We start from the raw sequence: 26,447 nt of genomic DNA on the forward strand, positions 1-26,447 counted from the left end.
TGGTTTTCTGGGTTTTTATAGGTGCACTGTATCTTCACTGCTGTGTGAAGGCTTTCTCCAGTTGAAGCGACCTAGGGCTACTCTCTCGTCGCCATGCACACGCTTCTCATTGCGGTGACTTCTTGCTGCAGAGCATGGGCCCTAGAGCGTGCGGGCTTCCGAAGTGTGGCACGCAGGCGCAGTGCTTGAAGTTTGCCAGCTCAAGAGCTCGGGCTCAGTGGCTGCGGCACATGGGCTTGTCCTGCGGCTTGTGGAATCCTCCCAGCCAGAGAGCAAACCCCTGTCCCCTGCGTTGGCAGGAAGATCCTAAGCCACTGGACCACCAGGGAGTCCTCTGTGTGTTTTTTTTCTTTTTTTGCTTTTAATTTCCTCAGTGATCTCTTGGTTAATTATAGCATATTATTTAGCCCCTCTGTGTGTTTCTGTTTTTCATATTTTTTTTTCCCCTGTGAATGATGTTTGCCGCTGCTGCTGCTAAGTCGCTTCAGTCATGTCCGACTCTGTGCGACCCCATAGACAGCAGCCCACCAGGCTCCCCCGTCCCTGGGATTCTCCAGGCAAGAACACTGGCGTGGGTTGCCATTTCCTTTTCCAATGCAGGAAAATGAAAAGTGAAAGTGAAGACACTCAGTCGTGTCCAACTCTTCACGACCCTATGGACTGCAGCCTACCAGGCTCCTCTGTCCATGGGATTTTCCAGGCAACAGTACTGGAGTGGGGTGCCATTGCCTTCTCTGGTGAATGATGTCTAATCTCATAGTATTGTGGTTGGAAGAAATCTCTGATAGAATTTCAGTTTTCTTAAATTTAGTAAGGCTTGATTTCTGACCCAAGATGTGATCTGTCCTACAGAATGTTCCATGTGCACTTAAGAAGAAAGTGTATTCTGCCAGTTTTGAAAGAAATGTTCTATGTCAGTTAAATCTTTTGGGTCTGTTGGGTCATTTCAAGCTTGTGTTTGCTTATTTATTTTCTGTCTGTATGATCTGTCCATTAGTATAAGTGGTTGAAATGTCTCCACTATTACTGTGTTACTGTCGATTTCCCCTTTTATGGCTATTAGCATTTGCTTTATGCATTGAGGTGCTCCTGTGTTGGGTGAATAAATATTTATAATTGTTATATCTTCTTCTGAGATTGACCTGTTGATCATTATGTACTGACCCTCCTTGTCTCTTGTAACAAACAGTCTTTATCTTAACGTCTATTTTACCTGATAGGACTAATGCTATTCCAGCATTCTTTTGATTTCCATTTGCGTGGAATATCTTTTCCATTGCCTCACTTTCAGTCTGTATGTGTCCCTAGGTCTGAAGTGGGTCTCTTGTAGACAGCATATATATGGGTCTTGTTTTCTTCATCCAGGCAGCCAGTCTGTATCTTTTGGTTGGAGCATTTTAATCCATTTACATTCAAGGTAATGATCCATGTGTGTGTTCCTATTAACATTTTCTCAATTGGATTTCTTGTGTCAATGGCTCTTTTCCTTCTCTTGCCTTTTTAGCCCGCTGCTGCTGCTAAGTCACTTCAGTCATGTCCGACTCTGTGTGACCCCATAGACGGCAGCCCACCAGGCTCCTTCGTCCCTGGGATTCTCCAGGCAAGAACACTAGAGTGGGTTGCCATTTCCTTCTCCAAAGCAGGAAAGTGAAAAGTGAAAGTGAAGTCGCTCAGTCGTGTCCAACTCTCAGCGACCCCATGGACTGCAGCCCACCAGGCTCCTCCATCCATGGGATTTTCCAGGCAACAGTACTGGAGTAGGATGCCATTGCCTTCTCCATTTATTAGCCTAGAGAAATTCTTTTAGCATTTGTTGTAAACCTGGTTTGGTGGTGCTGATTTCGCTTTAGCGTTTGTGTGTAAAGCTTTTTTACTTTTCTCTTTTGGCTGAACTTGGCAGTATGTGGGATCTGGTTCTCTGACCAGGACTCAAACCCGGAGCCCCACTGTGTTCGGCCACAGGGTCTTAGCCACTGGAGCACCAGGGAAGTCCCTGAGTATGTAGTTTTGTGTGGAAAGGTAAAAGGTATGAGAAAGCGTAAGGAAACAAGGCTCCCATTCTGCTCGTAACTAGTCCTCAGGGTTTCCCAAAGGGCAAGATGTCCACTTCTCAGGAGGTTGTTTGCTGGCTGCAGGCAGGCCTGACAGGTCAGCCTTTGTACCTTCTTGTGCTAGAGTGAGGTGCCCACAGTTTTACTCCACCCAGGTTTAGAGAAGTGTGAGTGGAAAGAGGAACGGGGTCGGGCCCCTTCCATTTCTCTTCCAGCTGCTGCTCAGTCCTGGCTCTTCCCGCAGCCCCAGCAGCACCAGCTCCTGCCTGCGAAGGGCTGCCAGGGAGCTTCCAGGCGAGGGGAGGCCTGGGGGCACGCGCTCAGGCACGTGGCTAACGTCGACCAGCCTGTTGTTCAGTTCAGTTCAGTTGCTCATTCATGTCCGACTCTTTGTGACCCCATGGACTGCAGCACGCCAGGCTTCCCTGTCCACCACCAACTCCCGGAGCTTGCTCAAACTCATGTCCGTCAAGTCGATGATGCCATCCAGCCATCTCATCCTCTGTTGTCCCCTTTTCCTGCTGCCTTCAATCTTTCCCAGCATCAGGGTTTTTTTCCAGTGAATCAGTTCTTCACATCAGGTGGCCAGAGTATTGGAGTTTCAGCTCCAGCATCAGTCCTTCGAGTGAATATTCAGCGCTGATTTCCTTTAGGATGGACTGGTTGGATCTCCTTGCAGTCTGAGGGACTCTAAGAGTCTTCTCCAACACCACAGCTCAAAAGCATCAGTTCTTTGGCGCTCAGCTTTCTTTATAGTCCAACTCTCACATCCATACTGACTACTGAAAAAACCATAGCTTTGACTAGACGGACCTTTGGTGGCAAAGTAATGTCTCTGCTTTTTTAATCTGTTGTACATAATGTTTAATTTTTACCTCTTTTGTTAGAATTATTCATCTTTTTTAAAACTACCTATTTATTTTATCGTAGTACAATCTGCTTACAATAATACCGTGTTTGTTTCTGCTATACAGCAAAGTAACTCATGTGTACACATACATACGTTCTTTGGGGCTTCCCCGGTGGCTCAGACGGTAAAGCGTCTGCCTGCAATGCGGGAGACCCGGGCTCGATTCCTGGGTCAGGAAGATCCCCTGGAGAAGGAAATGGCAATCCATCCAGCACTCTTGCCTGGAGAATCCCATGGACGGAGGAGCCTGAAAGGCTGTAGTCCATGGGGTCGCAGAGTGGGACACGACTGAGCAGCTTCGCTTTCGCTTTCATGCATTCTTTTTAATGTTCCATTATGGTTTGCGCCATTAGACTGAGTCTGGTTCCCTACCCTCTACGCTGGGACTCTTGTTCGTCAGTTCTTTTTTTGGTCTGTGTTGCGGGGGTAGCTGAGCGTCTTTGCAGTGGGCCCGCTTTCTCTATTGCAGCTCTTAGCCTTCTTAGCTGTGAGCCTGGGCTCTATAGCACACACTCAGTGATCGCAGCTCCCAGATTCTCTAGTTGTGACCTGATTTAGCTGCCCCGTGGCACGTGGGATGTTAGTTCCTCAACCAGGGGCCTGACCTGCACCCCTTGCATTGGAAGGCAGACTCTTAACCACTGGACCTCCCGGGACACCCCCGTTTATTCTCGGTGTCAGAGTTTGCGTCTGCTAACCCTACCTTCCAGTCCACCCTCCCTTCCCCCCCCCCCCCCCCCCGCCCCCGGCAGCGGAAAGTGTGCTCTCCGTGTCTGTGCGGCTGTTTCTCAGGCGGCTTCATTTGTGCCCTGGTTTCTCCCCGCCCTGTTTGATGGTCTGTCACTGTCTCTCACTGTGTCTCTCTTTCTCGCTCCCAGCCTCCCTCTTTCTTTCCTTTTCTCCTCTTCCTCCCTCCCTCTTTCTGTTTTTGTCTTGCCCTGTCTGTCTTTCTCCCTCCCTCTCTCTTGGACTCTCTCTGTGCCTCCCTTCTCCTCTCTTCCTTTTTCTGTCTCTCTCTGTACCTCCTTCTCTAGCTCCCTGTCAACCTCTGTCTCTCTTTCTCCGCTTCTCTCACACTTTTTCTTTCTCTCTCTCTTTTCCCCGTCTTTTCCTCTCCTTTCCACTCTGTCTCTCTTTCTCTTGTTCCCCGTTTCTCTCTCTCTCTCTCCCTGTCTCTCTGTCCCTCTCCCTCTTTCTCTCTCTGTCTCCTGTCTCTCTCTCTCTGTGTCTCCCTGCCCCCGAGTCTGTCTCACACTTGCTTTCCTTCTCTCTCTCTGTCCCACTCCCCCCTCCCTCCGCCCCGTCTCCCTGTCTCCTCCTCTCCTCTCCCTGCTTCCCACTCTGGGTCTCTCTCTTTTCCTCCCTCTTTCTGTCTCTCATGTGTCTCCCTCCCTCCCTCCCAACCTGTCTCTTGGTCTGTGTGTGTGTGTCCCTCTCCCTCTCTCTCCCTCCCTCTCTTTCTACCTCCTGTTTTGAAGAAAATGTTCACTTTCATCTCAGCTTCAAAGGATGTGTTAACAAAAGCAGCCACTCATTATATACAAGTGAGCGATACCCTTATTCATTAGAGAATTATCTAGCGTACTTTCAATATACTAACATCACAAGAAAGGACAGAAACAGCAGAAGACACCTCTCCAAAGTGGGTTCTGACCAGCGTCCACACCTGAACAGCGCTGGGAAGTCCCGTGACGCAGCACATCTGGATTCCCAGTGAGGGAAAGGTCCTAGGCAGCAGGTCCTCTCCTTGGGTGAGACTTCAAAAACTGCAGTTTGGGTTCCCGCTGATAATCCCAGCATGCACACTGAAATCCTGGTCGGTCTGTGAGCAAGTAGCAGCTCTGGTTTCACGTTAATGCTGTCTGTTTTGTTCTGTGAAACTTGGAATGTTGTTAAGCCTGGCCAAACCCCCTCCAGGGGCTCAACAGTTTGGAGATCCATCCCCTATCTAATCTAAGGTGCCCCTATCTTATCTAAGGTGCCCCTATCTTATCTAAGGTGCGAGGCTTGGAGTCTTAGCAGACAGGGTCAGGGGTCTGCTCTGCTTGGTCTCTGAAGCCTAAACCAGACTGTCCGTTTGCTTCCCCACGCGTCCCTCTCCCTCTCCCTGCCCGCCCCCCCCCCCCCCCCCCCCCCCCCCACCCCCCCCCCCCCCCCCCCCCCCCCCCCCGTCTCTGCCTCTCTGCGTCTTTCCCTCTCCCGGCTGCCTCCCTCTCTCCTCCCTTCTGCGTCTCTCCTCCTGCTCACTCCTCCCCTCTCTTCTTCCCTCCTCTGCCTCTTTTGTCACTGCCTTGCTCTCTCTCCTGCCCTGTCTCTCTGCCTGTTGTTACCTCTCTCTCCCTCCATTCCTGTCTGTCTCACTCGCTGTATGTTTCCCTGTCTTTCTTCCTTCCTCACTCCCTACCTGTCTTACTTTCTCTGATTGCCTCTCTCTCTCTCTGTCTCTCACTCTCTAATTCACCGTCTCTGTCAGCCTCTCTCCTTGTCTCTGTGTTTCTCTCTCTCTCACTCTCTCCTCCCCACCAGGCCCTGCCTCTCATTCTTCCTCCCTGCCCCTCTCTCCCTCATTCATTCATGCTCGCCCGCACCCCCCCCCCCCCGCCTCCTCTCTCTCTCCCTCCCTCTCTGTTTCTCTGCCTCTGTGTCTCTCTCTCCTTGTCTCCCTTTCTTCCTCTCTCTCCCACCGTCCCTCTTTCTTTGTCTCCCGTTTTCTCTCTGGGTCTTTCTCTGTGTCCTTCTCTTCTTCCTCCTTCTCTCTCTGTTTGCCCTTTTTCACGGTCTGCATGTCAGTGACGTCATCCGGCATTTGGTCTTTCTGACTCACCTCACTCAGTGTGACGATCTCTCAGCGCACCCATGTTGGCTTCAGGTGACATCGTTTTGCTCTGTTTTATGGCTGAGCAGCGCTCCGTGGTGTCCATGTACCACGTCGTTATCCCTTCACCCGTCCGTGGGAATTTAAGCTGTTTCCGTGTCTTGGCTTCTGTGTGTTGTGCTCTGTGAACATAGGGGTGCATGTATCTTTCTGAATTAGTTTGGTTGTTCATTTATGACTGCGCTGGGTCTTTGTTGACACGGGTGGGCTTTCTCAAGCTGCAGTGAGCAGGGCCCCTCTCTGGTTGCGTGTGGGATCCCTCTCTGGTTGCGTGTGGGGGCCCCTCTCTAGTGTGTGGGATCCCTCTCTGGTTGTGTGTGGGATCCCTCTCTGGTTGCATGTGGGGGCCCCTCTCTAGTTGTGTTGTTGTAGCCCCTCTCTAGTTGTGTTGTTGTAGCCCCTCTCTAGTTGTGTGTGGGAGCCCCTCTCTGGTTGCGTGTGGGGGCCCCTCTCTGGTGGTGGCGCGGTGGCTTCTCTTGCTGTGGAGCACGGTGTCTAGGGCGCCCGGGTTTCCGCGGTTGCAGCAAGCAGGCCCAGTGGTGGAGGCGCACAGGCTGTGGAGTCTGCAGGCATCAGGAGTTGGGAGGCGTGGGCTCCGCGTTTGCGGCCTGTGAGCCCCATAGTTGCGGCACATGGACTTAGTTGCCCTGCAACATGGTGAATCTTCCCAGACCCAGGATCAAACCCAGGTCCCCTGCATTGGCAGGCAGGTTCTTAACTACTGGACCACCACTCGTGTCCTCTATGTGTTTCTTTACGTCTTCAGTGATCTCTTGGTTATATAGTAGCATATGATTTAGCTTCCATGTGTTTTTGTGGTTTTCTTTTTTTTTTTCCCCTGTAATTGATTTCTAATCTCAATACTGTGGCCAGAAAGGATGCTTGATATGATTCCCATTTTCTTAAATTTAATGAGGCTTGATTTGTGACCTAAGATGTGATCTGTCCTGGAGAATGTATCAGTGCACTTGAGAAGAAAGTGTATTCTGCTGCTTTTGAGTGGAATATTCTATCAGTATCAATTAAGTCTGTCTGATCTGTTGTGTCAATTAGAGATTGACTTAAATTCCCTTTTTTTTTTAATTTATTTTTTAAATTTTAAAATCTTTAATTCTTACATGCGTTCCCAAACATGACCCCCCTTCCCACCTCCCTCCCCACAACATCTCCGTTATTTATTTTCTGTCTGGATGATGTGCCCGTTGGTTTTCGTGGAGTGTTGCAGTCCTCCACTGTCATTGTGTTGGGCTTCCCCGGGGTTCAGATGGCAAAGAGTCTGCCCTCAACACAGAAGACCTGGGTTCAGATCACGGGTCAAGGGGATTCCCCTAGAGAAGGGCCTGGCTCCGCACTCCAGTATTCTTGCCTGGAGAATTTCACAGACAGAGCCTGGTGGGCTACCTCCATGGGGTCACAAGATGTCAGACACGACTGAGAGACAGCACACTGCAAGGATCACTGCATAATTGTGTTACCATCAGTTTCCCCTTTTATGGCTATGAGTGTTTGCCTTATGCGTTGATCTGCTTCTGTGTTAGGTGAATAATTACAGTTGTTATGCGTCCTTGTGGAATTGACCCCTGATCAATAGGGACCTTCCTTGTCTCTTCTAACAGTCTTTATTTTAAAGTCTCTTTTACCTGATGAGTAACGATATTCCGGCATTCTTTTGATTTCCATTTGCGTGGATTATCTTTTTCTACCTCTCACTTTCATACGGTATGTGTCCCTAGGTCTGAAGTGGGTCTCTTGTAGACAACATACATAAAAAAGTCTTGGTTTCTCAGGCGTTCAGCCAGTCTGTGTCTTTTGGTTGGCACAGTAACCTATTTTAGGTAATTATCAATACACGTGGTCCTATTACCATTTTCTTAATTTTTTTGGATCTGTTTTTGTGGTTCCTATTCTCCCTTGTGTTTTCAGCCTGGAGAAGTTTTTAAGCAATTTTTGTAAACCTGGTTTGGTGGTGCTGAATTCTCTTACCTTCTGCTTGTCTGTAAAGCTTTTTTTTTTTGGCTGCACTCCGAGGTATGTGGGATCTTAGTTCCTTGACCAGCAATCGAGCCCATACCCTGTTTGGAAGCTCAGAGTTTCAATCGCCAGGGAAGTCCCTTGTCTGTGAAGCGTTTGATTTCTCCACTGAATCTTAGTGATATTCCTGGGTAGAATAATCTTGGTTGTAGATTTTTCCTTTCCGTCACTTTAAATATATCAAGCCACTCCCGTCTGCCCTCTGCTCAAAAATCAGCTGATAACCTTATATGAATTCCCTTGTATGTTATTCTTGCTTTTACATTGCTGGTTTCATTTTTTTTTTAAATTAAATTCTGTTAGTTTGATGAATATGTGTCTCATTGTTTATCTCCTTAGGTTTATCCTGTATAGGACAGCCTGAACTTGGGTGGCTATTTCCTTTCCTATGTTAGTGAAATTTTCATCTATAATCTCTGCAAATATTTTCTCAGATCCTTTCTCTCCTGAGACCCCTATGATTTGAATGTTGGTGTGTTTAATGTTGTCCCAGAGGTCCCTGAGCCTGTTCCCATTCATTTTGATTCTTTTTTCTTTCTTTCTTTTTTTTTTTTCTGGTTCATCTGTAGATTGTGGTGTGTGTGTGTGTGTATATATATATATTTTTTTTTTAAATTTTACTTTACAATACTGTATTGGTTTTGCCATACATTGACATGAATCCACCACGGGTGTACATGCGTGATTCTTTTTTCTTTATTCTGCTCCTCAGCAGTTCTTTTCACCATTCTTTCAGCTCATTTATTCGTTCCGCTTCATTTATTCTGCTGTTCACTCCCTCTAGTGTATTTTCCATCTCTGTTCTTGTGTTTTTCACCACTGTTTGTTTGCGCTTTAGTTCTTCTAGGTCCTTGCTACACATTTCTTGTATTTTCTCAGTCTTTGCCTCCGTTCTGTTTCTGAGATTTAGGATCATCTTTCCCGTCATACTCTGAACTCTTTCTCAGGTAGGTTGCCTGTTTCCTCTTCATTTATTTTGTCTTGTAAGTTTCTACATTGCTCCTTTGTCTGTACCATATTTTTTGTCATCTCTCTTTTTTTTTTTTTTTTTTTTTGATGGGTGGGACTGTGTTCCTGTCTTGCTGGTTGTTTGGCCTGCAGTGTCCAGCATTGGAGTTTGCAGGCCGTGGGTTGAGCCGGGTCCTGGTACTGAGATGAGAACTTCTGGGTGAACTCACTCTGATTAATGTTGCCTGGCGTCTGAGGTTCTCTGTTAGTCCGTGGTTTTGGGCTTGGTGTTCCCGCCTCGGGAGCTCAGGCCTGATCCCTAGCCTGGGAACCACGATGCTGCATGTCACACAGTGATGCCAAAAAAAACAGCAAATAAGGAGCAGAACAGTAACAAGGAGTAAAAAATTAAAAAGTAGAAAATATATTTTAAAAAATAAAAACATAACAACAAAGTTAAAGAGAATCACAATAGGAGGGAAGTAGCTAGCAAAGGCTCTGGGGACGGAGGGGGCGGGGGGCACTTTAGGCCCAGGACCTGCACAGCCATGGGGGACCCTGAGGGGTAGAGACTCGGGCCCTGGACCCCAGCTGGCTTCCCAGGTCCTGAGCAGGTGGGGAAGGTGCTTCCCAGCTTGTCTCTGTCCCTCCAAAGGTCTCTCCCCTACCCTGCTGATCACTGCAGCATGGGTGAAAGTGAAAGTTTCTCAGTCATGTCCATGGACTGTACAGGGACCCAGGGCAGAATACTGGACTCGGTACCCTTTCCCTTCTTGAGGGGATCTTCCCAACCCAGGTATCAAACCCAGGTGGACTCTACCAGCCGAGCCCTGAGGGAAGCCCAGGAATACTGGTAAGGGTAGCCTATCCTTTCTCCAGCAGATCTTCCCGACCCAGGGACCGAACTCGGGTCTCACACGCTGCAGACGGTTACTTAACCCTCCGAGCTGTCTCCTCCACCACATCCTCCCTGGTCGCAAGGAAACTCCTCCAGCCCCCTTATGTGTCCGAGCTCCCCGCTAGCACCTGGTTGGCGCTGTTCCCTGTTCTCCTGCACCGTCTTTACCCCACTTCTGGTATCCGGTTTTGTTCTGAGTACTCGCAGTCTTTCTTTCCTACTTCTAAAAGAAAGCATGGCTCTGTTTCTCATTTCTGGCTGTGCTGGGTCTTCGGTGCTGCCCGGGCTTTCACTGTGGAGAGCAGGGGCTGCTCTGCGCTTGCAGTGCCTGGGCTTCTCGTTCTGGAGCACGGGCTCGGCGGTTGTGGGGCGCGTTCTCAGCTGCTCCACAGCACGCGCAGCATTTCCAGATCAGGGATGGAGCCCGTGTATCCTGGCTTCGCAGGTGGATTCTTTATCACTGAACCACCAGGAAGTCCTGACCTCCTCAGTCTTGAGAACAGACACTGGACAATAGAAGGAATAATCGTTGCTGATAGAGGAAGTCAGTGTTAAGGGGACTCAGTTTTAATCCCCACTTCAGTTTTATCTTTCCCTGAATCTTTCAGGGAACAGAGAGGCACCTACTCTGACTACTTCCTGGGGGTGGGGGCCTGCAGTGCTGCCTAAATTCGGGGCACTGGAGACTGAATTAGAAATACTTGATTCCAAGTCCTGCCTCCGAGGGCTGTGTGAGGACAATCTCAGTCCTGAGGCGCCGTCTTGGTGTCGCAGACCCAGCTGGAGGAGTGGCGGCTGCGGCGCGGGACTGGGAGTAGCTGTTTGCTCAGGTTCAGGAGTCTGCCTGATCTGCCCCTCCCTTCACAGGGAGACCTGCCAGTTGTTCCCAAACCACTCCCTGGAAGAGGGAAGCGCACCCAGGCGCACGAAGGCCGGAAGTAGGAAGCCCGGCGTGCCAGCAGTTGGGGTTGTCTGTCGCGTGGGGCTTTGTTTCTTGTTTATCTTGGCTGTAGTGGGGGCTCCGCGCCTGCACAGCTGTTCATGGTAGCACGTGGGTTCCCTGTAGCACGCGGGCTTCTCCAGCTGTGTTGTGAGGGCGCTAGAATTCACAGGCTTAGTTGCAGCATGTGGGATCTAGTTCCCCAACCAGGGATCAAACCCAGAGCCCTCTGCATTGGACCGTGGTGCCTTAGTTGCTGGACTACTGGGGAAATCCCTGAATCTGTCGTTTGGTGGGAAAGGTAAAAGGTGTGAGAAAGCGTGAGAGTGTTAGTCGCTCAGTCGTGGCCAACTCTTTGCAACCCCATGGACTGTAGCCCGCCAGGCTCCTCTGTGAGGTTTCCTAGGCAAGAAGACTAGATTGGGCTGCCATTTCCTCCCCCAGGGGATCTTCCCGATCTAGGGGTTGAACCTGGGTCTCCTGCATAGCAGACAGATTCATTACTGCCTGAGCCAGCAGGGAAGCCCGCAAGAAAGCATAAGAAAATAAGACTCCCGTTCGGCTTGTAACTAACCCTCAAGGTTTCCCAAAGGGCGAGATGTCCACTTCTCAGGAGGTTGTTTGCTGGCTGCAGGCAGGCCTGACAGGTCAGCCTTTGGTACCTTCTTGCGCTAGAGGGAGGTGCCCACGGTTTTACTCCACCCAGGTTTAGAGGAGCGTGAGTGGAAAGAGGAACGCGGTCGGGCCCCTTCCGTTTCTCTTCCAGCGGCTGCTCAGCCCTGGCTCTTCCCACAGCCCCAGCAGCACCGGCTCCTGCCTGCGAAGGGCTGCCAGGGAGCTGCCAGGCGAGGGGAGGCCTGGGGCCGCGCGCTCAGGCACGTGGCTGGCGTCGACCAGCCTGTCGTGCATACTGTTTAGTTCTGCCTCTCGTGTTAGGAATACTTCTCTTTTTTAAAGCTGTCCAGCTATTTGTATTTATTTCATTGAAGTATAGTTGATTTACAGTGTTTTAATCTCTGTTGTACAGTAAGGTAGCTCTGTTCACACATGTATCCATTCTTTTTAATGTTCCTTTCCATTAGGGTTTATCCCAGGAGGTTGAATTGAGTCTCCTGCGCTGGACAGTGCGGTCCGGCTGTTCATCCATCCCTGTTTTGGCTGAACCGAGTCCTCTTTACAGTGTGTGGGCCTCTCCAGCTGCAGCTCGCGGTCTTCCTGCGGAGCATGGGCTCTAGAGCGCCTGGACTCCGTACTGGGGCTCCCAGGTTCTGCAGTTGCCTGTGGGGCGTTCGTTCCCCAGCCAGGGGTGTAACCTGCATCCCCTGCATCGAAAGGCAGACGTCCCTGTTAAGCCCGAACTCCCAGCCCATCCCCTCCCTACTCCTGCCCGCTTGGCAACTCAAAGTCTGTTGTGTCTGTGAGGCCCTTTCCCAGGTGTGTTCCGGTGTGCTGGGTTTCCCCCTCGCTGTTAGCAGTTTCTGGCACTCTCTTTTGCCCTGTCTCTTTCTCCCTCCCTCCCCGTCTCTTTCTTTTTCTTTCTGCCTCCCTCTCTCCTGGTCTGTCTCTGTCTCTCTCCCCCTGCCTCCCTCCTTCCGTCTTTCTGTCTCTCTTTCTCCCTACCTCCCTTTCTCCCTCCCTGTCAACCTCTCTCGTCTCCCTTCCTCCCATGCTCCCTTTTCTTTCTCTCTTTCCCTGTCTGTCTTTCTCCCTGCTCCCCTCGCCTCAGTCTCTTTCTCCTATATTTCTCTCTCGGCCCGTTTCTCTTTTCATTCCTCGTCTCTTTCTCCTTGCCTCCATCTCTTTTGACCTCTCCCTGTGTCACTCTCTTTCTCTCTCTCTGCCTCTGTTTCTCCCTCTCTTAGTCTTTCTCTCTTTTGCTCTTCCTGCTTCTCCCTCTCTCCCTCCCTCTCTCTCCAACTCCTGTTTTGCAGAATATTTTCACTTTCCTCTCAGCTTCAAAGGATGTGTTAACAAAAGCAGCCACTCATTATATACAAGTGAGTGATACCCTTATTCATTAGAGAATTATCTAGCGTACTTTCAATATACTAACATCACAAGAAAGGACAAATAGAAACAGCGGAAGACACCTCTCCAAAGTGGGTTTTGACCAGCGTCCACACCTGAACAGCACTGGGAAGTCCGTGACACAGCACATTTGGATTCCCAGTTGGGGAAAGGTCCTAGGCAGCAGGCCCCCTCCTTGGGTGAGACTTCAAAAATGGTAACGATGACCCCATATGCGAGACAGCAGAAGAGACACAGATGTAAAGAACAGTCTTTTGGACTCTGTGGGAGAGGGCGAGGCTGGGATGATCTGAGAGAACAGCATTGAAACATGTATATTACCATATGTGAAACAGATCGCCAGTCCAGGTTCGATGCATGAGACAGGGTGCTCAGGGCTGGTGCACTGGGATGACCCAGAGGGATGGGATGGAGAGGGAGGTGGGAGGGGGTTCAGGATGGGGAGCACATGGACACCCATGGCGATTTATGTTGATGTATGGCCAAACCAATACAATATTGCAAAGTAATTAGCTTCCAATTAAATTAATTTAAAAACAAGAATTAGTGAAAAAGTAATTAAGCAGTAAGTGATAATAAAAAATAAAACAGTGTAAATGTTAATATTCAATACTTTCTCTAGTCAGCAATTAATTTTAAACCAAAGACCAGCAGCAACAGAATTGCAGTTTGGGTTCCAGTTGATGCAAACACATCCTGGTCAGTCTGTGAGAAAATAGCAGCTCTGGTTCCATCTTAATGCTGTCTGCTTTGTTCTGTAAAACTTGGAATGTTGTTAAGCCTGGGACCTCGTTGGCCAGATCCCTCCGTGGGCTCAACGGTCTCGAGATCCTGTTTCGAGATCCGTCCCCTATCCGTCCCCTGTCGTATCTGAGGTGCCAGGCTTGCAGTCTTAGCAGACGGGGTCAGGGGTCTGCTCTGCTTAGTCTCCGAAGCCTAAACCAGACCGTCCTTTTGCTTTCCCACGCCTCCCTCTCCGCGCGCCCGCTGCGGTCTCTCTGTCCCGGCTCTCTCCCTGCGTCTCTTGTTTCTTTTTCCCTCGCTCTCCCCGGTCTCCCTCTCCCGCCCTGTGTTTCTTTCTCCCTTGCTCTCTCCTCTGTCGCCTCTCTGGCCTTCTTTCTCCCCCTCGCTCCCCCTCTCCCCTTGGCCCTCTTCCTCACTGCCCTCCTCCCTCCTCTGTGTCTCTGCTCTCCTTCGCCTCTCCCTTCCCTCCTCCTGAACCTCTCTCTCTTTCTCATCACCTCGTTTTCTCTCTCTCTGTCCTGCCCTGTCTCTCTCTCCCTCCTTCCCTCTGTCTCTTTCTCCCCGAATTTTGCTCTCTTTCTCCCTTGCTCTTTCTCTCTCTGTCTCTGTTACCCTTTAATTCTCACTCCTTCAGTCTCTCTTCCTGTCTCTGTGGTTTATCTTTCTCTCACTTCCCATCTTTCCTCTCTGTGCCCTTTCTTCTCTCCCTGTCTGTTCCCCCCTGCTCATTCCTGCCCTCGCCCCCACCGTGTCTCTCTCCCACCTCTTTCTCTGCCTCTCCTTCTCCATGTCTCTCTTTTCTGTCTTTCTCCTTCCCTCTCCTTCCTCCCTAGCTCCTTCCCTCCCTGTCTCTGCTGGTGTCTCCTTGCCTCCCTTTCTTCCTCTCTCTCCCACCTTCCTCTTTCTTTGTCTCCCATTTTCTCTCTGGGTCTTTCTCTGTGTCCTTCTCTTCTTCCTCCCTCTCTCTCTGCTTGCCCTGTTTCACGGTCTGCATGTCAGTGACGTCATCCGGCATTTGGTCTTTCTGACTCACCTCACTCAGTGTGACGATCTCTCAGCGCACCCATGTTGGCTTCAGGTGACATCGTTTTGCTCTGTTTTATGGCTGAGCAGCGCTCCGTGGTGTCCATGTACCACATTGTTATCCCTTCACCTGTCCATGGGAATTTAAGCTGTTTCCGTGTCTTGGCTTCTGTGTGTTGTGCTGCGTGAACATAGGGGTGCATGTATCTTTCTGAATTAGTTTGTTTATTCATTTATGGCTGCGCTGGGTCTTTGTTGGCGCAGGTGGGCTTTCTCAAGCGTAATAGCGGGGCCCCTCCAGTTGTGTGTGGGGGCCCCTCTCTGGTTGTGTGTGGGGGCCCCTCTCTAGTTGTCGTGTGGTGGCGTCTCTTGCTCTGGAGCATAGTCTCTAGGCCTCGTAGGTTTCCGCGGTTGCAGCAAGCAGGCTCCGTGGTGGAGGCGCACAGGCTCCGGACTGTGGACTTCAGCAGTTGGGAGGCGTGGGCCCAGTGTTGGCGGCATGTGGGCTCCATAGTTGGGGTGCACGGCCTAGTTGCCCTGTGGCATGTGGAATCCTCCCAGACCCGGGGTCAAGCCCAGGCCCCCTGCGCTGGCAGGCAGGTCTTAACCACTGGGCCACCGGGGCGTCCTCTGTGTGGTTTGCTGTCTCTAGTGATCTCTGGCTTATTTAGTGGCGTGTTGTTTATCCTCCATGTGTTTTTGTGTTTTTCATAGTTTGGTTTTTTTCCTCTGTAATTGGTTTCTATTCTCATAATTCTGTGATCAGAAAAGATGCTTGATATGATTTCCGTTTTCTTAAATTTAGTGGGGTTTGATTTAAGACCCAAGATGTGATCTGTCCTGGAGAATGTGTCATGTGCGCCTGAGAGAAAGTTCATTCTGCCGCTTTTGAGTGGAATGTTCATCAATATCAATTAAGTCTATCCAGTCTATTGTGTTAATTAAAGATTGTGTTTACTTATTTTCTGTCTGGATGATTTGTCCATTGGCGTAAGGGGAGTGTTAAAATCCTTCACTGTAATTGTGTTGGGCTTCCCTGGTGGCTCAGACAGTAAAAAATCTGTCTGCAGTGCAGGAGACCTGGGTTCAAACCTTGGTCTAGAAGATCCTCTAGAGAAGGGAATGGCTCCCCACTCCATTATTCTTGCCCGGAGAATTCCATGGACAGAAGCCTGGCATGGAGTCACAAGCAGTCGGACATGACTGAGTGACTTAACACACTACACTCATCACTACATGATTGTGTTAATTTCGATTCCCCCTTTTATGACGATTAGCATTTGCCTTATGCATTGAACTGCTCCTGTCTTGAGTGAATAAATATTTATAATTGTTATACCTCACCTCACCTCACCTCATACCTCCTTGTGGGACTTTCCTTGTCTCTTGTAACAGTCTTTATTTAAAGTCTATTTTACCAGATATGAATGATGCTATTCCAGCGTTCTTTTGATTTCCGTTCGCATGGAATATCTTTTTTCATCCCCTCCTTTTCAGTCTGTATGTGCCCCAAAGTCTGATGTAGGTCCCTTATAGACAGCCACATACATGTTCCTTTTACCATTTTCTTGTTTTGTGGGTCAGTTTCTTGTGTTTTCAGCCTAGAGAAGTTCCTTAAGAATTTGTTGTAAACCTTTGGTGGTGCTGAATTCCCTTAGCTTTTGCTTGTTTGTAAAGGTTTTTTACGTTTTATTTCTGCCAGAGCTGTGCAGGATGTGGGATCTAAGTTCCTTGACCATCAGGGATGCAGCCCACAGCCCCTGTATTGGAAGTGCTGGGTTTTAAACACCTGAGAAGTCTCTTGTCTGTAAAGCTATTGATTTCTCCCTGGAATCTGAATGATATCCTTGCTGGGTAGCATAATCTTGGTTGCACTTTCTTTCCCTTTCATCACTTTAAACATGTCCTACCATCCCATCTGTCTTGCAGAGTTTCTGCAGAAAATCAGCTGATAACCTTATGAAGATTCTCTTGTCTGTTTTTGTTGCTTTAACCTTGCTGCTTTTTTTGTTGTTGTTAGTTTGATGAATATTTGTCTCTTCGTGTATCTCCTTGGATTTATCCTGTTTGGAACTGTCTGGACTTGACTGTTTCCTGTGTTAGGGAAATTTTCAACTGTCATCCCTGCTGGTATTTTTCTCTGACCCTTTCTCTCCTTCTAGGACCCCTGTGATGGGAATGTTGGTGTGTTTAATGTTGTCCCAGAGGCCCCTGAGACGGTCCTCGTTTATTTTGGTGCCTCCTTTCTTTCTTCTGCTGCTCAGCACTCTTTCCACCATTCTTTCCTCTCACTTACTGGTTCTTCTGGTTTCGTTACCCTGCTCTTCCAGTGTATCTTCCATTCCAGTCCTTCTTGTGTTTTTCATCACTGTTTGCTTGCTCTTTAGTTCTTCTAGGTCCTTGTTAAACCTGTCTGGATTTTCTCGACCTGTGCCTCCATTCTCTTTTTGAGATTTAGGATCATCTTTACTGTCGTTACTCTGAATTTTTTTTTTTTTTTTAGGTAGCTTGCCTATTTCCTCCTCATTTGTTTGGTCTTGTAGTTTTTTACATTGCTCCTTCATCTGTACCAAATTTTTTTGTCTCTGTTTTATATTTGATGGATGGGACTGTGTTCTTGTGTTGCTGGTTGTTTGGCCTGAGGCGTCCAACCCTGGAGATTGCAGGCCGAAGGTAAGTGCTGCGGTGAGGACCTCTGGTAGAGCTCACTCTGATTAATAGTGCCTGAATTCTGAGGGTCTCTGTTAGTCCAGGGGTTTAGACTCAGTGCTTCCACTGCAGGAGCTCAAGCCTGATCCCTGGCCTGGGAGCCATGACCCCGTAGGTCACACAGTGCTGCAAAAAAAAAAAAAAAAAAGATAAGAAACCACAAGGAGAACAGTAAAAATGAATAAAAAATATAATAAATCTAGAAAATATATTATAAAAAATAGGGACTTGCCTGGTGGTTCAGTGGCTAAGACTCTGTGCTCCCAATGTAGGGAGGTGGCGCGGGGCTGGTATGATTCCTGGCATGGGCAAAAATATATAAGAAAAACAAAAATGTAATAACAACAAAGCTAAAGAGAAGCAGTACAGCAAGGGGAAAATAGCCAGAAGAGGCCCTGGGAGGCTGGGCTTAGGCTCAAGACCTGCACAGCCAGAGCGGGCCCTGAGGGTGGAGATTCAGGCCCTGGACCCCAGCAGGCTCCCTGGGTCCTGAGCAGGTTGGGGAGACCCTTGTCATGTTCCCCTCGCTCCCCCAGCCACCCCTCGGGGTGCCCCCACCCCACCTCTGCTTTGCCTCCCTCCCTCCTTCCCCCACCACATCCTACCTGTTTGCATGGGGGCTCCTCCAGTCCCGTAGGTGTCTGAGGTCCCCCGCCAGCACCTGGTTGGTGCCACTGTGTTCTGTTCAGTTCAGTCACTCAGTCGTGTCCGACTCTTTGCAACCCCATGAATCCAGCACGCCAGGCCTCCCTGTCCATCACCAATTCCCGGAGTTCACTCAAACTCACGTCCATTGAGTTGGTGATGCCATCCAGCCATCTCATCCTCTGTCGCCCCCTTCTCCTCCTGCCCCCAATCCCTCCCAGCATCAGAATCTTTTCCAGTGAGTCAACTCTTCACATGAGGTGGCCAAAGTACTGGAGTTTCAGCTTCACCATCATTCCTTCCAAAGAAATCCCAGGGCTGATCTCCTTCAGGATGGACTGGTTGGATCTCCTTGCAGTCCAAGGGACTCTCAAGAGTCTTCTCCAACACCACAATTCAAAAGCATCAATTCTTCGGCACTCAGCCTTCTTCACAGTCCAACTCTCACATCCATATATGACCACTGGAAAACCATAGCCTTGACTAGACAGACCTTTGTTGGCAAAGTAATATCTCTGCTTTTCAATATGCTGTCTAGGTTGGTCATAACTTTCCTTCCAAAGAGTAAGCGTCTTTTAATTTCATGGTTGCAGTCACCATCTGCAGTGATTTTGGACCCCCCCAAAAATAAAGTCTGACACTGTTTCCACTGTTTCCCCATCTATTTCCCATGAAGTGATGGGACCGGATGTCATGATCTTCGTTTTCTGAATGTTGAGCTTTAAGCCAACTTTTTCACTCTCCTCTTTCACTTTCATCAAGAGGCTCTTTAGTCCTTCTTTACTTTCTGCCATAAGGGTGGTGCCATCTGCATATCTGAGGTTATTGATATTTCTCCCGACAATCTTGATTCCAGCTTGTGCTTCTTCCAGCCCAGCATTTCTCATGATGTACTCTGCATGTAAGATAAATAAGCAGGGTGACAATATACAGCCTTGACATACTCCTTTACCTATTTGGAAGCAGTCTGTTCTTCCATGTCCAGTTCTAACTGTTGCTTCCTGACCTGCATATAGGTTTCTCAAGAGGCAGGTCAGGTGGTCTGGTATTCCCATCTCTTTCAGAATTTTCCACAGTTGATTGTGATCCACACAGTCAAAGGCTTTGGCATAGTCAATAAAGCAGAAATAGATGTTTTTCTGGAACTCCCTTGCTTTTTCCATGATCCAGCAGATGTTGGCAATTTGATCTCTGGTACCTCTGCCTTTTCTAAAACCAGCTTGAACATCTGGAAGTTCACGGTTCGCGTATCGTTGAAGCCTAGCTTGGAGAATTTTGAGCATTACTTTACTAGCGTGTGAGATGAGTGCAATTGTGCAGTAGTTTGAGCATTCTTTGGCATTGCCTTTCTTTGGAATTGGAATGAAAACTGACCCTTTCCAGTCCTGTGGCCCCTGCTGAGTTTTCCAAATTAGCTGGCATATTGAGTGCAGCACTTTCACAGCATCATCTTTCAGGATTTGAAACAGCTCAACTGGAATTCTGTCACCTCCACTAGCTCTGTTCGTAGTGATGCTTCCTAAGGCCCACTTGACTTCACATTCCAGGATGTCTGGCTCTAGATGAGTGATCACACCATCATGATTATCTTGGTCATGAAGATCTTTTTTGTACAGTTCTTCTGTGTATTCTTGCCACCTCTTCTTAATATCTTCTGCTTCTGTTAGGTCCATACCATTTCTGTCTTTTATCGAGCCCATCTTTGCATGAAACGTTCCCTTGGTATCTCTAATTTTCTTGAAGAGATCTCTAGTCTTTCCCATTCTGTTGTTTTCCTCTCTTTCTTTGCATTGATCGCTGAGGAAGGCTTTCTTATCTCTTCTTGCTATTCTTTGGAACTCTGCATTCAGATGCTTATATCTTTCCTTTTCTCCTTTGCTTTTTGCTTCTCTTCTGTTCACAGCTATTTGTAAGGCCTCCCCAGACAGCCATTTTGCTTTTTTGCATTTCTTTTCCATGGGGATGGTCTTGATCCCTGTCTCCTGTACAATGTCATGAACCTCCATCCATAGTTCATCAGGCACTCTATCTATCAGATCTAGTCCCTTAAACCTATTTCTCACTTCCACTGTATAATCATAAGGGATTTGATTTAGGTCATACCTGAATGGTCTAGTGGTTTTCCCTACTTTCTTCCATTTAAGTCTGAATTTGGCAATAAGGAGTTCGTGATCTGAGCCACAGTCAGCTCCCGGTCTTGTGTTTGCTAACTGTATAGAGCTTCTCCATCTTTGGCTGCAAAGAATATAATCAGTCTGATTTCAGTCTTGACCATCTGGTGATGTCCATGTGTAGAGTCTTCTCTTGTGGTGTTGGAAGAGCTGCTTGCTATGACCAGTGCATTCTCTTGGCAAAACTCTTTTAGCCTTTGTCCTGCTTCATTCTGCATTCCAAGGCCAAATCTGCCTGTTACTCCAGGTGTTTCTTGACTTCCTACTTTTACATTCCAGTCCCCTATAATGAAAAGGACATCTTTTGGGGGTGTTAGTTCTAAAAGGTCTTGTAGGTCATCATAGAACCGTTCAACTTCAGCTTCTTCAGCGTTACTCGCTGGGGCTTAGACCTGGATTACTGTGATAGCGAATGGTTTGCCTTGGAAACGAACAGAGATCATTCTGTCATTTTTGAGATTGCATCCAAGTACTGCATTTCGGACTCTTGTTGACCATGATGGCTACTCCATTTCTTCTGAGGGATTCCTGCCCGCAGTAGTAGACACAATGTTCATCTAAGTTAAATTCACCCATTCCAGTCGACTTTAGTTCACTGATTCCTAGATGTCGACGTTCACTCTTGCCGTCTCCTGTTTGACCACTTCCAGTTTGCCTTGATTCATGGACCTGACATTCCAGGTTCCGATGCAATATTGCTCTTTACACTGTGTTAGGAGACGTGAATTCCTTGTCCAGTTACTCCACCATCTGTGCTTCACCTCTGGTTTCCATTTTTGCTCTCAGTAGTCCTCAGTCCTTTTTTTTTTCCCCCACTGTTTTAAATATATGATTTCATTTATTTATTTCTTTGGGTGAGCTGAGTCTTCATTAGCATGTGGACTTTATCTAGTTGCAGCTCCCGGCCTTCTCCTGTTGTGGAGCATGGGCTTAGAGCACGTGGTCTCAATAGTTACGGCTAGCAGGTTCTAGTTGTCACGAGTTGGTTTAGTTGCCCCAAGGCATGTGGGGTGTTTGTTTCCCAGCCAGGGATCTAACCTGCATCCCCTGTCCATTCTAAGTGTCAGAGTTTGCTTCTCCTAACCCTGAACTGCCAGTCCATCCCTTCCCTCCTCCCCTCACCCTTGGCAACTAAAACTCTGTTCTCTCTGTGAGGCTGTTTCTTCAGTTCGGTTCAGTCGCTCTGTCGTGTCCAATTCTTTGCAACCCCACGGACGGCAGCACGCCAGGCCTGCCTATCCGTCACCAGCTCCCAGATCTTGCTCAAACTCATCTCTGTCGAGCCAGAGATGCCATCCAACTATCTCATCCTCTGCCTTCCCCTTCTCCTCCTGCCTTCTGTCTTTCCCAGCATCAGGGTCTTTTCCAGTGAGTCAACTCTTCGCATGAGGTGGCCAAAGTATTGGAGTTTCAGCTTCAGCATCAGTTCTTGCAATGAACACCCAAGACTGATCTCCTTTAGGATGGACTGGTTGGATCTCCTTGCAGTCCAAGGGACTCTCAAGAGTCTTCTCCAACACCACAGCTCAAAAGCATCAATTCTTCGGCGCTAAGCTTTCTTTACAGTCCAACTCTCACATCCATATATGACCACTGGAAAAACCATAGCCTTTAGACAGACCTTTGTCAGCAAAGTAATGTCTTTGCTTTTTAATATGCTGTCTAGGTTGGTCATAGCTTTTCTTGCAAGGAGCAAGTGTCTTTTAATTTCATGGCTGCAGTCACCATCTGCAGTGAGTTTGGAGCCCAAGAAGATAAAGTCTGTTTCTTGGGTATGTTCATTTGTGCCCTGATTCTTCCCTTTCATTCTGTTTCTCTTGCCCTGTCTCTTTCCTCTCCCTCACTTCCTCCCTCTTTCTTTCCCTTTCTCTCCCTGCCTCCCTCCTTCTCTCCTGACCTTTCTCCCTCTCTTTCCTGCTGCTTTCTCTCTCCCACCCTCCTCGGTATGTCTCTTCCTGTATGTCTCTTGGCCTCTCTCTGACTGTCTCCTGGTCTCTTTCTGTCTCTGTTCCCTTTCCCTTTCTCCCTTCTTCCCTATCTCTGTCTGTCCTTCCCTTCTCCTCTCTCTCCCTTTCTCTCTTCTTACTCCCTCTCTCCCCCACCCCTTTCTTTCTCTCTCCCTGTGTCTCCCTCCCTTTTTCTCTCTCCAGTCCACTGTTTCTCCTGCCCCTGCTCCCCCCTCCTTCACCCCACCCCTTCTCTCCACCTCCTGCCTGTCTGTCTCAGCTCTCCTGCCCTCTCTGGCTTTCTGCCTCCCTCCCTCTCTGTTTCCATCTCCCCCGTCACTCCGCCTTTCCCTCTCACACCCTGTCTTTCTGTCCCCTTCTTCCTCTGTTTCTCCCTCACTTCTTCCCTTCTCTCTCTCCCTGACTCTCTGCCTCTCTTTCTCCTTTCTTCCCTCCCTCTTTCTCCATAGCTCCCCGCCCCCGCCCCGTGTTTCTCTGTCTCTCCCACCTTCCCTGCCTTCCTTCTCTGTGTGCCCTATGTAGATTCCACATGTAAGTGATACCGTATGGTCTTTGCCTTTCTGACTTCACTCAGCATCATAGTCTCTAGTTGCGCCCTCAGCGGCACTGTTCTGTCCTTTCTTCCCACGTCTGAGTCATGTTCCTTCGTATAAATGCACCACATCTTAGGAGCTTCCTGGTGCCTCTGCTGGTAACGAACCTGCCTGCGATGCAGGAGTCTCGGGTTTGATTCCTGGGTCGGGAAGATCCTCTGGAGAAGGGATAGACTGCTCACTCCAGTATTCTTGCCTGGAGAATACTGTGGACAGAGGAAGCTGGCGGACTGTACTCCATGGGGTTGCAAAGAGCTGGACACGACTGAGCGAGTAGGCACACGCACCCACCACATCTTCCCCCACCCTTCCGTCGGTGGAGATGTGTTTCTGCGTCTTGGCTGTGTGTGTGGTGTTGCCGTGAACACGGGAGTGCATGCGTCTTTGGAAGTGGGTTGTATGTCTTTATTTTGGCCGCACTTTGTCTTCGGCGCTGCACACGGGCTTTCTCAAGTTTCAGTGAGTGGGGGCTGCTCTCCACTTGTGGTGCACGGCGTGGCTGTTCTTGTCGAGGGTCAAGGGCTCAGGGCGAGCGGGCCGCAATGATTGCCGAGCTGGGCTCGGTATTTGCAGTGTGAGCTCAGTAGCTGTGCAGGCGCGTAGTTGCCCTGCCATGTTCTAGTCGTGTCTGACTCTTGGCGACCCCGTAGGCCGTAGCCCGCCAGGCTCCTCCGTCCATGGGATTCTCCAGCAAGAATACTGGAGTGGGTTGCTATGGGAAAGTTTGTAAGTTTGATTAGGTCCCGTTTCTTCATTTTTGTTTTTATTTGTATTGTGTTGGGAAACTGGCCTAAGAAAACACGGGTGCGACTTCCGTCAGAGGCTGTTTTGCTAGGAGTTTTCTGGCGGCGTGTCTGTGTGGTGGGAGGGTGCGTCCTGCCTGCACTGGTTTACATGCCGTTATCTAACCGCAGCTTTCCAGCACCACCAAACGCTTCCCTCTCTACTCTTAGAAGCCAGGAATGGCCTTCATATGTCGTTTCACAGGGGCTCAATCCTAGCCCACTTCTAAGAGCCACAACTGGAAGACATTCCTTTTTCAGTGCGTTGCCTGGCACAGCTTGGGGAGAGTTTTCTTCAGGGCGCAGTCCCATCATTTCGGCCTTTCTTGTAGGTTGGGGCCTCCATGCTGAGTGAGGTTTCCAGTTTGTGCCTAGAGCTTTGTGTACTGTCTGTGTTATTTCTGTGATGAAAGCAAGCCCACAGGTCACTCTGTAGAGGAGAGGGGAGGCCGCACCTAGGAATAATGTCCTTAAAAAGAACTTTTGTCACTTCTGATGCCTTTCCTTTTGGCTGTGAAGGGCTCTACTCAACCTTGATCCAGGTGTAATCCTTGCAGTCTTTAGCTAAAATCTTGAGGGGTTGGGGGAATTTTTAAATCCTTTTGGCATCCCGAGTCTGACATAGCTCAGAAATTCCAAGTTTATAAAAACACGGGAGTCTGAAGTCACATCCTCACTGTCACTTCGTTTTACCACTGTTACTCCACTTTGACTTTTAAATGCGTTCCCCTCGTCAGTGTCAAAGCAGAGGTACAGTGCATAGTGAGAGGCCACAAAACAGGCCACTTTTTAAAGTTAAACCATGTGTTACTATAAGCCAGTGACTTCCCCATACCTCAGTACATGCAGATTTTTATCACTTCACCGTCTGATTGCAAATCTTTCAATAGAAAGCACTGATAATCAAAATATCCGTCCAGTTCAACCTGGATGTAGATCATGTCCCTCAGATCTCTTTTTTATGTGCCTAGTTAATCCACGTTAACTGATCAGGTGTCCTGAGAAGGCTCAGAGGCATGTTAATGAGGACACTAAAGGCCACACGTTTTATCACTTGTGTCCCGTTGTTACACAGTACCACATGTGTAGCAGTACACCCAGCCCAGTGGCATGGTGTGAAATTTATTAGAGACCTGTATTTGTCATAAGTTCCTTCCCATAAATTTTCTTGAAGATGAAGCAGTTTTGCAAAAGCATCAGAGTACAGTAGCTGTCTATAAGTGACAGGACTTAGAAGGGCACAGTTAAAGATCTGATTACAATGTAATGAAACTTACAGTGTAAGGACACTTAGTTACAATAACAGAATTACAACTGATTACATTTAATTTAAGTACGAAATGTTGTTATTCAGTTGAAGTCCTGTCTGACCTTTAGTAACCGCATGGACTGCAGTGCGCCGAGCTCCCCTGCCCTCTGCTATCTCACGGTTTGCTCAAATCCATGTCCATTGAGTCAGTGGCGCTCCTGACCATCTCATGCTCTGTCGCCCTCTTCTTGTGCCTCAGTCTTTCCCAGCATCACGGTCTTTTCCAAAGAGTTGGCTCTTTGCATCATGTGGCCAAAGTATTGGAGCTTCAGCATCAGTCCTTCCAATGAATGTTCAGGGTTGGTTTCTTTTAGGATGGACTGGTGGGACCTCCTTGCAGTCCACAAGACTCTCAAGAGTCTTCTCCAGCACCACAGTTCAAAAGCATCCATTCTTCAGCACTCAGCCTTCTTTATGCTCCAACTCTCACATCCTATGTTACTACTGGAAAAACCATAGCTTTTGACTATATGCATTCTCAAGTGAGCCCTATGTTGGGGGCCAGATTTGATGCTGAAAACTCAGCCTCTGCACACCAGTGCAGAATCAAATCTGAGAGTTTGGGGTGAAGTAGAAGGGAACAGCTTGATTGCTTTGCCAGGCCAAGGGGGAGACAGCAGGTTTATGCCCCCGGAAAACAACCGCACATCCAACCCAGGAGGCACTGGGGAGGAGTTGTTAAAGAGTGGCTCAAGGGTGGGGTTGCTGTTAGGGGTGTGTGCAGGGCCTGCACCTTAATCGCGTCTCCGGCGCCTCCTGCTCTTGGTGAGCTGCTCTAGTTCTTTGGATCTGGCCTCGGGGGGTTCTCAGCTGCCTCTGCCCCGAGTCTGCATCCTTTGCCTTCCCAGACTAGCAGCTGTTTGTGTCTGTCCTTTGGAACCCAGGGAAAGCCATGGAGGCTGGCATCTCCTCCCTACAAACAAGAAAGAGGGGACAGAAGGCTTCCGTGCCCAGGAGCCCCATGGGGTCCTGTTCAGTTTCAGAGGCCGCAAATGCTATTATGTGGCTGGCAGGCGGCTGAAACCTGATTAGAGGGGCCTCGCCCTGAGGCCTGTGGCAGGCACACACAGCTGAGCGGCTCCAGCCTCACCCAGCACTCCTACCCCGATGACGATCCTAAGTCCCAACCCCAGCTTCAGGCAAGTGGAGAGGGTCAGCGCGTAGCCAGGTGTCCCCTGGGGCTTGTAAAGGCTGGAGGAGGGGCAGCTGGTGGGCTGCGTCAGCGTGGTCACCTGGTACTCGTCGGCCCCTTATCCCACCTGTGTGACCCTGGGTGGGGGACTTTTCTCTGAGCCTGTTTGGCCTGCTGAGCTCAGAGCACCCATCTTAGGGTGTCTCAGGGTCCGCCTCAGACTTGCACCTTCTCCTGTAGACCTCCTGCCCCCCGAGGTCTGCAGTCTCCTGAACCCCGCGGCCATTTATGCCAACAATGAGATCAGCCTGCGCGACGTCGAGGTCTACGGCTTCGACTACGACTACACCCTGGCCCAGTACTCGGACACGCTGCACCCGGAGATCTTCAATGCCGCCCGCGACATCCTGGTTGAGCACTACAAGGTGAGGCTGGACCAGCCCTTGGTGGGTGGGTGGCTCAATGGATCCCGAGGCAACTGCCCAGCGAGCAGGTGTGCCAACGCCGCTGGCTCAGGCCTGGCCTCATTTCCCCCAACAGTACCCGGAGGGCATTCGGAAGTATGACTACAACCCCAGCTTTGCCATCCGTGGCCTCCACTACGATATTCAGAAGGTGAGCGGAGGCATGTGGGAACTGCTTCCTTAGCCACCTGTCTCCTGGCGGTAGTGGCCTCAAAGCCGCACTTCCT

At 49.2% G+C, this 26,447-nt stretch overlaps 1 protein-coding gene across 2 annotated transcripts in view; it reads left to right on the top strand.

The window, feature by feature from the left end:
* The window catches only part of NT5DC2 (5'-nucleotidase domain containing 2), a 51,166-nt gene that overhangs the window by 21,212 nt on the left and 3,507 nt on the right, over positions 1 to 26,447 (top strand). Inside the window, exons 1-3 of one of the 2 annotated variants that reach the window (XM_042236122.2) lie at positions 10,499 to 12,650; positions 25,997 to 26,181; positions 26,297 to 26,371. In XM_042236122.2, coding sequence (XP_042092056.1) covers positions 12,320 to 12,650; positions 25,997 to 26,181; positions 26,297 to 26,371 — 591 coding nt within the window. In that variant the 5' untranslated portion in view covers positions 10,499 to 12,319. Of the gene's footprint in view, positions 1 to 10,498; positions 12,651 to 25,996; positions 26,182 to 26,296; positions 26,372 to 26,447 lie in introns of those variants that run through there. The other variant, XM_027958322.3, reaches the window with a different exon arrangement.

The sequence above is a fragment of the Ovis aries genome, chromosome 19 (genome assembly GCF_016772045.2).
Source record: "Ovis aries strain OAR_USU_Benz2616 breed Rambouillet chromosome 19, ARS-UI_Ramb_v3.0, whole genome shotgun sequence".
In the NCBI taxonomy this organism is placed as follows: domain Eukaryota; kingdom Metazoa; phylum Chordata; class Mammalia; order Artiodactyla; family Bovidae; genus Ovis; species Ovis aries.